The sequence below is a fragment of the Giraffa tippelskirchi genome, chromosome 13, assembly GCF_054371585.1.
Source record: "Giraffa tippelskirchi isolate mGirTip1 chromosome 13, T2T-mGirTip1v1.2.pri, whole genome shotgun sequence".
Lineage (NCBI taxonomy): Eukaryota > Metazoa > Chordata > Mammalia > Artiodactyla > Giraffidae > Giraffa > Giraffa tippelskirchi.
Genome location: NC_137287.1, coordinates 83,360,314 through 83,376,905, shown reverse-complemented (window position 1 = coordinate 83,376,905; position 16,592 = coordinate 83,360,314). Strand labels below are relative to the sequence as shown.

General features: G+C 46.1%; 1 protein-coding gene and 1 long non-coding RNA gene across 8 annotated transcripts in view; both read left to right on the top strand.

The window, feature by feature from the left end:
* The window catches only part of RALGAPA2 (Ral GTPase activating protein catalytic subunit alpha 2), a 287,034-nt gene that overhangs the window by 140,098 nt on the left and 130,344 nt on the right, over positions 1 to 16,592 (top strand). For all 7 annotated transcript variants that reach the window (XM_081558721.1, XM_081558719.1, XM_081558720.1 and 4 more), the window contains one exon: positions 15,956 to 16,084. In XM_081558721.1, the coding sequence (XP_081414847.1) occupies positions 15,956 to 16,084 (129 nt within the window). The remainder of the gene's footprint in view (positions 1 to 15,955; positions 16,085 to 16,592) is intronic.
* Positions 204 to 5,193, top strand: LOC145532830 (uncharacterized). Its single transcript, XR_014073599.1, has 2 exons — positions 204 to 2,546; positions 4,918 to 5,193. It is a non-coding gene; the product is annotated as an uncharacterized LOC145532830 (long non-coding RNA).

Genomic DNA, 16,592 nt, shown 5'->3' with positions numbered 1-16,592 from the left:
GATCTTCCTGAGCCAGGGATTGAACCTGCATTTGCAGGCAGATTCTTTACCACTGAGCCACCAGGGAAGTCCTGTTATCATATTTGGTAACATCATCGACTCAATGAACATGGGTTTGGGTGGACTCAGGGAGTTGGTGATGGACAGGGAGGCCTGGTGTGCTGCAGTCCACAGGGTCGAAAAGTCGGACACAACTGAGCGACTGAACTGAACTGAGTGAGAAACAACCACTCCCCCTGCTGTGGGTCAGGTACGAGGAATGACGTGTCCAGTGACCTTTGTGACCTGGATGTTTCTCATGTGTCCTGGCCATTGGCTCCCTTTCCAGGCACTCCCCACCCCAGGCAGCACGTGCCCACTGTGGGATCGATGCCGGAGGGCTGGACACCCTGGCGGCCAGTTGACAACCAGCCGTGTTCCAGCCCAGCAGGGGCCCCGTGTGGCTCTAGACGGCAGGTGGGGCAGCCTGCATCACTCTGCCCCTGCATCGCTGGCAGCCAAGACCCTGTTGGGGCCGCACCCCAGTGGCTGGGTGCCTGGCTGGGCAGGGTTGACGCCTGGGTCCTCTAGCCAGTCTATGAGCCTTCTAATGCCCTGATAGAAACCCCTCTTGTCTCAGACTCAGCACAGGAAATCTTTAGTTTGCAAGAACCTGGCTCCCCCAGTGATGTCCTAGGAGGCATTTGTGGTGTGGGATCCACGCGGCTTGATGTTTCAGGTGCTAAAAGCACTGGAAGCATTTCTTTCTCCCCGCTTCTCTCCCCCGACTAATTTGTTTTGTAGCCAAGAGTATTTAACTTGTTTTAGGAACATTTTTGCTTTCACCCTGCTATACATTTTAGTGCATCTTTTCCCGACCAGTGCTAAAGAAAACATAGTTTTAAACATCACGCACAGAGGAATATTCTATCATAGAAGTCACAACAGTTCCTGATTTTCTTAACGGATGTTACAACCTCCTCTCATGAGATACATGATGGAATAATATAATAATAAACAGTCATTTGTAAGGAGATCCCAAGAGGCCCCTCGGTGAGCATGAGGCTCAGCAGTGAGCCCTGAAAGCAAGGTGCGGGGGTGACACTTGTAAATTGGCCGTACCTGCTTCTTCTAATAACCCCAGACAGCCTGTATCATGCAGCAATACGTAATAATTGCATCAGCTTTTCTCAGACAAAGAATCATTCTTCGCTGGAAATTTAGACATAACTAGAACCATATATGTGAGCTATACATAAATTTATAAATATATTTACGGCAAAACATCAGTGAATGTTTAGTTTTAGAAAAAGTGAAGAATTAACATGTCAGATTGGAGACCTAACTTATCTCCTATCCAAGGATATAGTTCTAATACATCTCTAAAGTTCTTATTCTGTACAGAGAGTGATTGTTACCCAGGTTTAAATTCATGGGATTTTAATTTGGTGCCAGCAGGATAAAGTGCATATTTATAAATTTAAAGGTCCATCTAATGTTGGGAAGGTTAAATGATAACCTTGATGTGTGTCAGTAGAGGAACTTTAGAAGGCTATCTTAAAAGCTTCATCAAAAAACAATTTTTAAAAATTGTAGGTTTGTTACAATGAGTGAAATAAGACAAATTGCAGGCCTTCTTCCTAAGGTTTTTAAGAATGGGAAAATGTATATTCCCAGACTCCAGGATTTCACATGGCTTTAGAATATATTCAGCATTTGACTTTAATGGATGACAAGCCTCATACTGGGAACTCCCAGACTTGGGCACTAGATTGAGCTCTGTCCCCCACCGGCCATGGGGACCTTGCCCGACCACAGGCGATCAAGTGGATGAGGGGGTCCGGGGGACCTCGGAGGCCCTTTCTTGAGCATTACTGGGTCCTCTGATCTATTGTCAGGTAGTTTATTATTAGGGCCACATTGTCCTTTCCTCAATACAGTAAAAGCTTCAGTGACCTTTTCACGTTGAGCACTTTTCCCCACCATAGTAAAGACCAGCCCGGTTCTGAGGGCGTATCTGGTGGTACGAGACCCACAGACAATGAGTGTCTGTAACATCCATCCTCTTGTGCAAAGGGCCGCCTGAGCAATGCCCACTGCAGAGATGGAACCATGCTGAACACCCCTAGACGTCGGCTGGTTTGGAAGCAGCTCACGGGCAGTGGGCATCCGGCAAGACTTCCAAGGATGGTGGGAGGACAAGAGGTAGGATGGGGTTTCTCAGGCCACGTTGAAGAAGCAACAACCAGGGTGGTTTTGATCTAGTGTCTGATCTGTGCATGGACATGACATGTGGATGTGGGTCCAGGCAGCACTGGGGAGAGCCTTGTTTGGAGCCTAGTTCATCCCATGGATAATGGGGAGCTGAGCACAAGCACATTAGGAAGCTTGAGGCTCGGTGGTTGTGTGGGGTGGACCGTGGCCAGGAGTGCTGATGACCAGAGGCACAGAAATGGGCAAGGGGACGAGGACCTGGCGAGGATTTATGTGCGTGTGTGAGTTTGTTTATATGTGTGTATACGTGTCTGTGTGTGTATTTATATTGTTTGTTGTTGCTGTTTTACTCAGTAAATGGTGTCCATCTCTTTTGCGACCCCATGGACTATAGCCCACCTGGCTCCTCTGTCCATGGGATTCTCCCTGTAAGAATACTGGAGTGCGTTACCATTTCCTTCTCCAGGGGATCTTCCCTTCGCAGGGATCGAACCTGTGCCTCCTGCATTGGCAGGCAGATTCTTTACCACTGAGCCACCAGGGAAGCCCCTTGTATTTATATACTCGTGTGCATGTATGTTGTGTGTTTTGTGTGTGGGCTATCACAGCCCAGTGGGGTATAGGGCTGAATGCTAAGTGCCCTGAGAAGGCAGGATCTCCTGGCACTGTGTTCATTTTTTTTTTTTTCTCAAAGCAAGCATTGGTTCGGGAAAGCAAGGTGATGAATTGAGAAAAAGTGGGAGCAGGGCAGGATGGAACCCCCTCCTCACCATGGACATCGCAACACCAGGGCAGACTCAGCAGGTGTGTCAGAGGGTACACCCAGGGGTGTCCCCAAAGAATTCTCACCTGTTGGGAAGTAGAAATGTATGGGAAAGACTTCCAGGCACATTTTCTCTCCACATGAGAGAAGGTGTTCTCTAATCCTGTTGGAATTCCAGCAAACTGTAGATTTATTTACAGTTATTAAGCTAGAACTTCTAAAAGTCTCAGTTATTTTATGTTGCCTTAGCCCATTTTGTTGCTGTTTGTTTTGAAAGTAATTAGATGCTTAAAAATAAACTTCTATTTTTGTAAAAATGTAATTCCTGTTAGTTTGAATTTACATTAGTCAAATTGACTGGTATTTTACTGAAAAAAGGATTTATTGTAGCAATAAATGAAACTTTCAAGTTTTAGGTTTGGTGGAAGAGTAAATATTTACAAGGCTAGGTGGTGTGTGTCAGTCATCTCCTGACATGTATCCTTACGTGAATAATGATTCCTACTGTGTGCTTGTTGTCCAGACCCCAAATGATGAAATGTCTGTATCACAGAGTCAGTCTTGTATTAGGTAGCATCCACTGGTTCCTGAGTGTTCCCCATAAGGTTTTGTGAGAATGGACAAGCCATAGATGAGTCAAGTTTCATCAAAGAACATTCTATTATAACTTGGTTCAGTTTCTCAATGGCCATGGAGACTTAAGATAGATGACTGCACCTAAACAACAGACTGCAGGGCTTTTTCCTTCTCTTTTCAGCTGTAAAACCAGTAATTATTTTCATCAAGCTGCAGTCCAAGCCCCCTGACACCTAACTAAGGAAAGTAGAACTATGTGAAAGGTAACAGATGGTGGAGGCTGCAGTGATGAGGGTGACACGTGTGCTGCCAACTTGTTCCATGACTTCAAAAGGTGTAAGGTGATCGCCTAGGGGGTGGTCCTGAGAGGAATGGGCCACCTGAGAGGCCAACACTATGCTTTTGTCAGACTTCCCTTCCTGACCTGAAAATGTCAAGACTTTCAAGTACATGCTACCAGTGAAGGATACTAATTACATCTGTTTAGTCATCAGGGTCTAATAAGCATGTACTGCATGACGTACATTAAATAAAAATGCAATATAGCAACTCAATATATGTGGAAAATTAAAATCTTGTATTCCTACTGAATACGCTCACCATGCAGTGTATGAGCTGGCCTGCAGTTTCCAGCAGAGAAAACATTCTTTTACCCCAAGGCCTCTCTCTGGAAGATCCATGGTCTCTTGAAGCCCAAGTCGCCAGAATCTTCCTTAGCAGGCTCTCAGGGGGAGTGGACACTCCATCAATGTGTCAATTGATAGAGCATCAAAGGAATCACAGGAGAGCTCCCTGAACCCACGTTCATCCTGGGGAGGAACAGGTGACCGTGGCCTCTGAGCTGGACCTTCTGGTTGAGCTTTTGGCTTCATCGGTTTCAGAGCAGACATTGACCTTCTTCGGTGGCAAGCTTGCCCATGCCGATGGGAGAATAGGAATTCCTGAGCCGTGGGGGAGTTCTGGGGATGTTGGGTGTGTCTGGAGACGTTCTGGTTGTCACAGTGGGGAGTGGGGCATGCTGGCATCTAGTGAGTAGAGGCCTGGGATGTCACACCCAACAGTGCCTAGGATTCCAGCAAAGACTTTACAACCCAGAGAGTCAGCAAAGAGAAGCTGTGCGGGGGCACCAGGGCAGGGGAAGGGACAGGCCCTGTGAATTAACCCATGCATTTTGGCAGCCATCAGAGGATGAAAAGAAGCTCCCAGCTTAACCAAGGGCAGGAAAGCATGTGAAGGTTTAACCAGGGAGACTGAAGCAGGGCAGGCAGGTGTTTTAGGTGAACTGTATGGAAATTACCAACATGGGACTGTTTTTGCAAAAAAGAGGAGGAAGGTACAGTTCCTATGGTTCAGCTTGTAAAGTAAGGGCTTCCCTGGTGGCTCAGTGGTAAAGAATCTGCCTACCAACATAGAAGACACAGGTGTAATCCCTGGTGCAGGAAGATCCCACCTGCCTTGGAGCAACTACGCCCATGTGCCACAGCTCCTGAACCTGTGCTCCAGAGCCCAGGAGCCCCAAATACTGAAGCCGGTGCACCTACAGCCCACGCTCTGCAATAAGAGACGCCATCATGATGAGAAGCCCGTGTACCACAACTAGAGAGTACCCCACACTGCCACAAAGACCCAGCACAGCCAATAAATTAAAAAAAAAAAAAAAATCAATTGAAGAAGTAACACGTGAAGTGAACTGATTAATTCAGAATCAACATGAGAAATATCCAACATATATTTTGTCCAGAGCCCAATCTGGCTGAGGGGATGCAGCTGCAGGTGTGATTGCAGCGGGGAGGGGCTCAGGGGGGCTCTGTTCCCCCATGCGGGCCACCCAGGGAACCGACAGGGAGGTGAGCAGAGCACAGCCTGTGTGGTGGCAGGTCGGCCCATGGGCACAGATGGTGGCTTTCTTCAGAGGTCCTGAGCCCTGTCTGGTGAGAGATCAGGCCTGGGGACTTCCGAGCCCAGTGTCTGGTTCACACCAGTGTCCAGTTCACACCAGTGTCCGGTTCACACCAGGCACATGACCAATTTGGGATTTGCAGCCTCTTACGCTCTGGGGTGTCTGTCCTAGGCCAGCTGGCCTGGCCACCACACAGGCAGCCTAAGGAAAGGGGCATCCACTGTGGGGCTTGAGCCCTGACCTTGCATGTGGATCTCTGTTTCCTTATCCGTGACCACACGGGCTTGTCTGGCTTAAGGTTCTTGTCCCATGAAGTGGGGTCCTAGTGGCTGTCTTGGGGGCCTTGGAAAGGTGAGCACAGTGAAACCCTGGTGCCAGATAACAGAAAGGATTCCCTGTGACAGGAATATCGCCTGTTGACCTACAATATCCTTTTTAACCATTTAGAACTCGATGAAGATTTTTGAGAAAATCCACGTTTCCTTTAGGCAGAGAAGAAATGAGATGACTTCTCCCATTTCAAGTCCTAAACAGTTACTTGGGGGAGAAGGCTGCTTCAACTACATTTGGAAGGGAGGGATTTTTTTTTTTTTTAATATAGGAGATTTTTAAATCATGATTGTGAGTTATGGTCCATCAAGATCGGGCTTGGATACGAGGAAACAACGTCAAGAAGAGCATTGTAAATGGAAGTTTTGTTTCTGGGAGGAAGTGCTCTCCTTATGGGGATTAATCTCTTTTTGTGTGTTGATTTCTTTTTAACCCGTAACAATAAGTGGCAGGGTGGTAATTGCAGATTGTTCAGCTATTAATGCTATTTACTGGAACACAGTTCAGAGAGAACATTGTTTTCTAAAGCAACAGTAAGCAGCAGTTCTCTTTTGTTCTTCTGTGGAAAAATATCCTTTGGTAGGTATTTGTGGGCTTGAGAGATGTTAGCAAAAGAGAGCCTTTTAGTAATAAGACGTTAAAATAAAATACCTTTTTTTTTAACTCGAGTCTTGGGTGAGCGTGTGCAGGATGGTGCTTCTGTAAAGACCCAAAGCCTAAGTGTCACCTGTTGCTTCCTTCTCTGGGTCCCCCTGGAGGGCTGGCTGATCCCCAGTGGGTCCCTACGCTTTGGGCCTCACTCTCAACTGTACAGAGCTGCCCCCTGCCCCTTAGAGGTCACTGCTTAGAGGAGGTTCCCTCCTGTGATCACACCTCCATGGGCTTCAGGGCTGTGTGTCTAGTGTATACATTCCGGAAGCACATTTTTAAGCCACAGCAGCCACTTGTTGACTTCACTTGAAAGAAAGTATAGCTTTAAAAATATATTTGCATTCTTAAGCAGAGTGAACGAAGTGAAAGAATACTTTGCCCTTGGAAGCTAAGTGTCGCCCTCAGTGTGGTGCCGTGCATTCAAGGCTCTCTGCTTACGGATGTCCAGAGGGTCCTCGTTGACCCCGAGGTCACGGTTTCTCGTCTGATGCTTGGATTTGTATCCACACCTTGGTCTCTTTCTGGCCTTGATTGACCTCTTACTCCCTGTGTATAAAATGGAAAGGTCGAATGATGACATTTCAGATCTTCCTTCTTTTAAGGTTTTGTGGTCCCAAGGAACACTAAATACACTGTCACGCAGACTCAGTGAATCTTCCCCTCATGGATTTTGGTACTTCTTTCTAAGAAAACAGGCGTGTGTGTTGGAGCCTAATCTGGGTCTTTGCGTGAGGGTGAGGAACTGTTCTGCTTGGCATCAGTAGTGATGACAATTACACCTGCCCTGCACATTGGCCATGGCCTTGGGCGGCACCTGAGTGTGTTCAGCTTATGGTTTGGTTTTCTCTAAGAATTTCTTTTCAGTATCATGTTCAGTTCAGTCACTCAGTTGTGTCCAATTCTTTGAGACCCCATGGACTGCAACACGCAAGGCCTCCCGGTCCCAGCAACTCCTGGGGTTTACTCAAACTCATGACCATTGAGTCAGTGATGCCATCCAACCATCTCATCTTCTGTCGTCCCCTTCTCCTCCCACCTTCAATCTTTCCCAGCATCAGGGTCTTTTCAAGTGAGTCAGTTCTTTTCATCAGGTGGCTAAAGTATTGGAATTTCAGCTTCAGCATCAGTCCTTCCAATGAATATTCAGGACTAATTTCCTTTAGGATGGACTGGTTGGACGGGTTCACTGTCATGAGGAGTGTCTATTTCTAGCTGAGATATTCCTGAGACAGGACAAAAAGTGAACCTGGAAACACTGTGGCTGCCTGTCTAGTACCTACATACGTGTGCATGGTTCACTCCCTGGGGCTTCCCTGGTATCTTCAGGCAGTGAAGAAGATCTGCCTGCCAATGCAGGTTCCATCCCTGAGTTGGGAAGATCCCCTGGAGAAGGAAATGGCAATCCACTCCAGGATTCCTGCCTATGAAATCCCCTAGACAGAGGAGCCCAGTGGGCTACAGTCTGTGGGGTCGCAAAAGAGTCAGACATGACTGAGCAACTAAACAACGTGGTTCACTCATGGGGATAACTCCTACCTTAATGATTCTATAGGTTCTCACGTGATTAGGTACCATTAGTGTGTTTCTGACCAGCCTGTTCTCAGTGAGGCTGTGACTCCCTTCTGCTGCTGCAGAACACAATCAAAGCTATTGAGGACAGGGTGGAGGAGAACGTGGGGAGACTTGACTCAGTTTGGCCTCTTCTGCAACAAGCAGGTGGTAGCCACAGAAAAAGCAGAGTTTAGCATCCTCCGACCCACTCCCCCCACCCCCCAGGCTCTGGTAGATTCTAGGGATGCACAGATGCCTTTGTGCACAGATCTGACTATCCAGGGCGGTCCTCTTCCTGAACGAAGTGTCCATGACCAGTAAGCTGAGCGCTCAGTCTGTACATGCGAGTCTGGCGCAGCCTCCAAGTGAAAGTGAAAGTCGCCTCAGTCATGTCCAACTCTTTGCAACTGCATAGACTCTAGCCCACCAGGCTCCTCTGTCCACGGAACCCTCCAGGCAAGAATACTGGAGTGGGTTATCATGCCCTCCTCCAGGGGAGCTTTCTGACTCAGGGATCGAACCCAGGTCTCCCGCATTGCAAGTGGATTCTTTACCATCTGAGCCATCAGGGAAGCCCGACACAGCCCTCGTGCTCCCCTCCCCCCAATCCCCCACCTCATCATTTACCAGCAGCAGCTCCATGAAGCCCTCACTTGCTAAAGTCTCGTCGCGAGGGGTTAATCACCACTCCGAAGCACCTGCATCACCCTCATTAGGCCAGCCTGTTGTGCAAACTGTCATGTTGTGGATTTGAGGCTTATCAGGGTCACAGCTAAGACGGTCCTTACAGAGGCAGATCGAGGCATCTCCAGGGCCGAGGGGCGGGGCTGGGGGCAGCTGGCAAGTCCCTTCTCTCTGTGAGTCTCAACAGCGTCCCTCATCTTCTGGAATCGTAAATGTGCCAGGACTTCCTGGTGGGTTTGCAGCCTCCCTTCTCAGCCTCCCAAGTTAGTGGTGACAGTGCAGGATTCCATGAATATATTAAAAACCACCGAGTTGTACTCCCTAAAGCGTGAATTTTTATTCTAGGTAAATTATATCTAAAGCTTTTATAGACAACAAAAAGAAAAAGAGGCAGGTAAGGCAGGCTGGTGACATTGTCAACTCCAGTATCAGAATTCATATAGTGTTTCTTAAAATCAGTTAACCAATCAGTCTCTCCCTTTTCCTGGAGCAATCAGCCCATCTTCATCAGTTTAAAGGCGAGCTGAGTTTTTCTTCTCAGATGAGGGATTCATTGTTAAGCAATCATAAAAAAAAATCCGAGGCTTTCCTGTAGGGCTTGTGGTTTGCAGTGGCTTTCTCTGCCATCTGCCTTCTAATTCTGTCCCTGGGCCTATGCATATGGTTCAAGCAGCAATGCCTGTGACCCTTAGAAGTTTGTTTTGTGTTTGTCACTCTCTCCTTTGCTGTGTCATCTCCAAAGCACTTTTCAGGGTGAGAAGTAGGAGGTGATTTTGTTTCTCCAGCGACAGAACCCAATTACTCTGTCCTGTCATATTTCTCCTGGCCTTGGTAACATAGTTACACCCAGAGAAGTCACATTTGTCCAGCACGCATAAAAATCTCTGCCTTTCCTCCAAACAGATTACACCACACTTGGCCTTTTGAGCAGAGAACGAATTGTTTGTACTGCCTATTCCTTGGCCCAGATCTTGAAAGTAATTTTTAAGCTTTGTCCTCTGTTTTTATTTCCAGTGACTTTCTGTAAGGGCAGTGCTTATGACATGATCTGTTATGACTTTCTTTTTCTTACTATGTATTTTTATTCATTTATTTGACTGTGCTGGGTCTTAGTTGAGGCATGTGGGATCTAGTTCCCCTACCAGGGACCAAACCCCTGCATTGGAAACTCAGATTCTTAGCCACTGGACCACCAGAAGTCCCTGTTAGGCTTTTCTTTCCTTCTTTTTTTTTTAGATTAATGAATTTATTTTAATTGGAGGATAATTACTTTACAATATGTGATGGTTTTTACCATACATCAACATAAATCGACTTACAGGCCATAGTCATAAAGCCTTTTTATCAGCAAAAGCCCTTCCTGAACCATTGCAGAGCCTGGCGGGGCCAGGTCGCAGTTTGTGGTGTGTAGAGGAGGGCAGGTCCTAGAGGATAGAGACTCCGCGGCGGTAGTGAGGGGACCGTGGGATTGAACTTTGGGGCGGCTCTTCAGATCTGTCCTTCCGGAAGCCATGACTTTTCTGTCACTCAGCATTATCAGCCTCGCCAATAAGGCGATCATTGATACTTAGAAATTTGTTGTTGAGGCACTTCAGGATTGTGCCTGCCTCTTTAATTGTTAAAGAAAGCTTAGATTATGTCCAGGGGTAGTGTTCCAAGTAACCCTCTGCATTCACTTCTTCTGCTAATTAGTAATTGCACGAACGGGATCTGTTAACCAGATTAATGGGATAACCGGATCCCAACAGTCCACATCTTCCCAAACAGAAGAACTTCCTGTAGACTATTATAGAGAAAAGGTGTCTTCTGAAAACTAGCGAGGAAATCATTCAATGGTTTAGGATTTTCCCTCAGATGTGAAAGGAGGACTTCAGCCACTTTGCGCACATGGATTCTATTTCTGAACAATTCCGTTTGGCCTCCTGGAAGGTCTGAGTGGCTTTCGGGGGAATAACCGGATCTGTTTGCTCCGAGGAGCGGGCGCGAGGCCGCCAAGGAAGCAGGGAGACAGATGGCCAGCTATTGTGTTACCACCATCATCTGCTGGGCCGTGAGCAAATATTAAGTGAATAATATATATGTAATTGGTGTGAAAGTACAGTTGCAACATTTCTAATTCCATGTGAAGGATGGCTGCTTCTTGAACACTTGTATTTCATCAAATGCTATATTGAAATGTTTCTGTTTATAGGGTTAATCCATTTTAAACTGCTTTATAGTGAACATTTTTTCCCCATTTTTTGACACCACTGTGCAATATTTTGAATTGAAATGGCCTGTAATGGCCCTTTTTTATTTTCCATAACAACACGAGCACTAAATTATAGCTGTGCAATTATGTAAACAATGGAAATGCTTCCAGAATGAATCCTTCCTTTAAAATTTTCATTTTGTGTAATTGTTGGAAGGTTTGGAGCCATAATAAACAAAATTATTTTACACATTTATCGTTCTAAAGGTCAATTATAAGAGAACTAAAGAAACAGCACTATGCAAAATGAATAAACCAATTTCTGTTGCTATCACCATATGTTTTTCTTATCACTTATGGTTTTTCCAGTTGCTGTGTACATAGCATTCAATTAAAGCGATTCATTTACTAGGCTGAATGCAGTTCGTGTTTATAGAACTGTGCTTTGGAGGGGAGGAAGCAACACGCCTCTGTTTGAATTACCTGATTTTTTGTAAGATCAGCGATAAGAGACAGATGCTCCTACCAGTTCCTTTCCCATAAACCCGAATCTCTGGATAAGCCATACATCCATAATCATCATCTTACAATCTAGTTGTCATACTCAGTGTAGCATGTGTGTGGACTTTTAACCAAAAATGAGAGGAAAATACTAGTTTGGGGGTTTGTTCCTCCTCCTCCAGCTTTTTGCAGATTGAATTTAATTTCCTTTGAACAAAAGCATGTGAAAGAGTTTCAGGCTGGTCAGTTTTCAAGAGTAAACTTCATTCCTATTTTAGAGTCCATTTTTCATTCAGCTTGTTGTTTTGCTCATTATTTTCAGTCCGTTTAAAATGTGGAAAAGAAACTAATTTTTGCTATTAGACTCACTTGATTGGGGTTAACTCTAGAACTCCTTAGAAGAGCAGGCTCTAGCAAATCTGAAAAAAAGAGCTTTTCCTGTTTTTATTTCATCATTTGCCCTGTGAATTATATACACTTTGGCTGGTTGCTGTAACTCTTTGCTAAGGATATTATTTAAGAGCATTAATTTGTAGTTTTTTAACTTCAGGGAGAATGTAATCTAAGAGGCTTTGGGGGCCACCTTTGAAATTTACAAAGCTCTTTCTGAGCATCAGCAAAATAGTAGTTCACTGAATTCTACAAAGTAAATTACAGAAAGTCAAAAATCCTTCATAGTCCTTCCCTTATGTTTTTACTCCACTTACTTCTGTGTGACCCTTTCCAGTTTACAAAGGTGTGTGTTCACATCCTTTCTGATACATTCAAGTCCAGGGGAAATCAGCCCCTGCTATGGAAGAGAAACCAGAAGTTCTCAGCACAATGTGATCTGTCCATGACCACGTGCAGGGGGTCTTGACCCCAGACCTGGGACTCTTTTCACGCTGCCAGAGTCTGACTGCAGAACAGGGCCATTTCCCACAAAGGAAGAGGCATGAAATAGCCCTGAGTCGCACCCTAGGAACCGTTGCCCTGGCTCTGCCAGCCCTGTGACTCCCAGGCAGGCAGCTGGATCAGAGACAGAATTCTCTCTCCGCCCAGGATGCAAACTATGCTTTTAACAGGGAGAGCCTCTATCCGATTGGAACCTTTAGCAAAAATTCAGTATCCTTGGTTCACTATAATTGTACTGATTTAAGGGTTATTTCCTATTTAGGACACAGGCTGGGGCTTCCTATGGGTGGTGCAGTGGTAATAATCTGCCTGCCAACACAGGAGTTGCAGGAGACGCGGGTTTGATTCCTGGGTTGGGAAGATGCCTTGGAGTAGGAAATGGCTACCCACTCCAGTATATTGGACTGGGAAATCCCATGGACAGAGGAGGCTGATGGGCTCCATGGGGTCTTAAAGAGTCAGGCATAACTGAGCGACTGAGCATGCACACACACATGCATGACACAGAATACTGGTTTTCCAGAACATTCTTACTTACATGAAAAAAAAAAAGTGAGTTACTTTTTAAAAAACGACATAGTGTTCCCTTCAGACTTGAATATGACAAAAAACCAAAAAAACATGAGGGTTGTATCAGTATAATTGGTGTTTGAGAAGCACTGTCCTGTCTGGTCTCTGCGAAGGCCTGCTGACTGAGCGGAAAGTTTCAGTGTCAGGATTTCCATCTTTGCAAAGACCGCAGCCATCACTGTGCTCAGGGTGTGTGGAGAGGAAGGCGAGAGAGGGCTCCTCCCGGAAATGGCCAAAGCACTGGGTGGACCCCACTCTTCTGGGAAGGTGCAGCTGCTATCCTAGCACCCCAGTTGTTCCTGATTTCAAAATGTCATCACTAAGATGTAGTCTTCAGGCTGTTCCATTTTAGTGTGGGTAAGTGGAATAAGCCAGCATATGGCCCTAAGTTGGCCAACTGGCCACACAGTCCCCCCCTTTAACCCCCACGTTAACCCCGGCCCAGCACTGCTGTATCTGGCGGCTCTGCTTCTCCTGGGGGCCGCCTTCCGTGGGTGGCGGGCAGGCCAGGCCAGCCATCTGTCATCTTGCCCTCTCTTTCCAATCTTCTCGCCCATAGAAACAGGTTCTGTTGAAGAGCCTGGCTGCAGTCCAGGGGGTGGGGAGCCTGGGACTTGATCTTGCTGCCTGCACTTCTGCTGTCTTCAGCATTGGTGGCAACTTAGTTTTTGGAATGCCCCGTTTGCAGCTCATTGCCCTGACACATCTGAAACTTGTGAAGCGAAAATGGATTTCATGTATAAATTCTGGCTTTAGCTTGTTAAAGGATTTTGTTCCTAATTCCCATAAACTCATCCCAGAAAACCCTTTTTTTAAATTAAACCTCTCAATTCCAGTGGTTAAAAAAACAAAATCTGTGATTTAAGTATGTGCTAAAGATGTTAAAAATCCACAGGGATCAAGGCTCAGTTCCTCCTCTCAACAGATGGAATGAAGGCAAACCTAACCAAGTTAACATCATGGTTGTTTGCATTATTAATCTTCCCATGCATGGCATTCTGCTACCTTGCAAGCCAGGTTTGCACGAATCCTTTCGTGGCAGCAGATGTCAACAGAAGAGCGCTTCCATCTGCTGCCCGAGACCTTGATGCCTGATACCCCTCGACGAGGCCCAGTGCAGAGTGTACCTCTGTGAGTAATTACAGGTGTGTGGTGAGGAGCCCAGGGCATTAATCAGAGGCTTCATTATGAAAAAGGTGGATCTTTTGTTCCGCTCCTGGAGCGAGAGTTGACCACACACTTTCTAAACTGCAGTGTCCATCTGCTCAGCTCCTAGAATGTTTGCCTTGGCTGATGTGGACACTGAAATGTATCAAAGGACGTGATTACAGCAGGTTTAAACATTAACCCAGGAGAAGCGTGGTTCGGGTTTTTCTTCCCTTCCCTCCTTCCTTCCTCCCTTTTATCTGCTTATTTATGTTTGATCTCTCTATTTTTCAGTATAGGAAAACGTCTGCTGAAATGCTAAAACCTTGCATTAGTAGTTGTGAAGTAATTTGCCATATAAGAGTTTTAATAGAGTAGGCACTGCACAGTCATTTTTAAAGGACATAAACATAATGATTTGTAGACATGAAGTGAGCTGACTGTGTAAGGAAGAAACTGTAAAAAAATGTTTTGTGAACACAGGAAAATTTTCTTTTACCATTACAAGTTTTTCAGTGAGGTTATTTTTATTCCAAAGGACTTAACTGGTTAGGATGTAGCACATTGCGACTCCTTTACTCTAATCAAGTTAAATCGGGATTATCTTAAGGATTTTCATATAGCCACCCTGAAATTTGAGGAAAACAAACCAGAAGTTTGGGAGACTTTTTTTGATGTGTTTTTCTTCTTACTCCTACTTTTGGGGACTAATTCTAGGTTATATGACTGCAAGTCACATACCTGTAGCACTTCAGTACATTTGATGAATGCACTTGGCCTAGAAAAGCATGAAAACAGTTTGTGGTTTTCTTACTAATCCTCTTTGCACACAAACACTCACACAGATGGCTTCAGAGATGTGGCCCAGCCTTGGATGGCAGGAATGCCATCCAGGAGGGGAGCGGCGGTCTGCCATGGGCTGGAATGGGGTGTCAGTCTCAGAACAGAGCTGGCGGGCAGGGGCCAGCTGGCCATCCACCAGTGAGAGGCCTGGTGTCCGGGGGAGATTGTCCACTCGCTGCACCGGGCACAGCTGCCTCACCATTCACTTCTACCCAGAGCGCTGCTCACCATGTGATCCATCCCAGTGGGACCCCATACCCCCTCCACTCCCACTGTTTCACTCTTGCAGTCACCCGAGGAGTGAAGTTTCCATCTCTGCCGACTTTAGCAGTTTGTCATAGAACAGTGTGCTTTGACTTTCATGAACTGAAGAAGTTGAGAATTGACAGCTGCTTGCAGGTTTCATATATTTATCTACTTCCACACTCCTCAGATGGTAAAGAGTCCACCTGCAATGCAGGAGACCCGGGTTCAATCCCTGGGTCAAGAAGAACCCTTGGAGGAGGGCATGGCAATCCACTCCAGTATTCTTGCCTGGTGAATCCCATGGACAGAGAAGACTGGTGGGCTACCATCCATGGGGTCGCATAGAATCAGACACGACTGAGCAACTAACACACAACACACACAAACACTCCTGTAGCTCATCCAGGGAGCTCGCCTCTGCATGAAAAAAGCAAAAGCGTCTAGTCCCAATGCCACGATTTAGATCTTAGACAAGTCACCCTACGAACAGTTTAGCACCTCCATTCTCTTACCTGTAAAATGAATACAGTAGCCCTGGACTAACTCATCTCCTAGAACCTTTTTCACAGAAAAAGTCCCATGAGTCTGTGTTCTCTTAGATAATCACACAGTAGCCTTATGTACCAGGCTTCCCTGGTGGCTCAGCAGTAAAGACTCCACCTGCAATGCAGAAGTCACAGGAGACATGGATTCGATCCCTAGGTTGGGGAGATCCCCTGGAGGAGGGCAAGGCAACCCACTCCAGTATTGCCGGAAAAAATGCCATGGACAGAGGAGCCTGGCGGGCTACAGTCCATAGTGTTGTAGAGGGTCAGACACAACTGAAAATGAGCCCGGTCATATGTACAGATGAACTGATGACTTTGGAATTGTGGTCTTGAAAGTAACAGTGGTGTCTTCTTCTCTCCCCTTCTAGGATATCCTAAATACCATCATAAGGCACTGCCCTCCCCGCTTCTTCTCCCTGGGTTTGCCTGGCTTCTCCATGCTGGTGGGAGACTTCATCACGGCCGCTGGCAGGGTCCTCAGTGCAGACACGCTGGCGGTGAGTGTGACAATGCTCAACACCCGGCTCCCAGGAGGCTTCCCAGTGGCTAACAAGGTTCAGATTTCTCCACTCCTAACAGGTGTTGGCTCATTAGTGCAACGTGAAACCGGGCTCTCGGGTAGATGCCCTGGCAGCTGATGTGTGAAATTGTAGGATAAGATGACACGCTGGTGGTGGAAAGGCGTTTCATCAAAAGGCCAGAGTGTGAGAAATCATATCCTCACTAATATCTCAGCACATTTGCACAGTGAGAAGCAGGACTCGCCTCCTAGAATCTCATTAGCATTTTTCGGTAAATGGTGGTGCAGACATGGACGTCTGCGGTCAAGGAAGAATCTTAAGTGTACATCCTCAATGAAGCTTTTTTCTGTTATTAAGTCTTAGTTATTGTAAATATAATAGAAAATATTTTCTTAAATTATAAGCTTAGAATTTTAAAATCTTTGACCAAAAAATTGATATGTATCTTTTTATTCATATGGCTTAAAACTCAGGCAGAATTCTT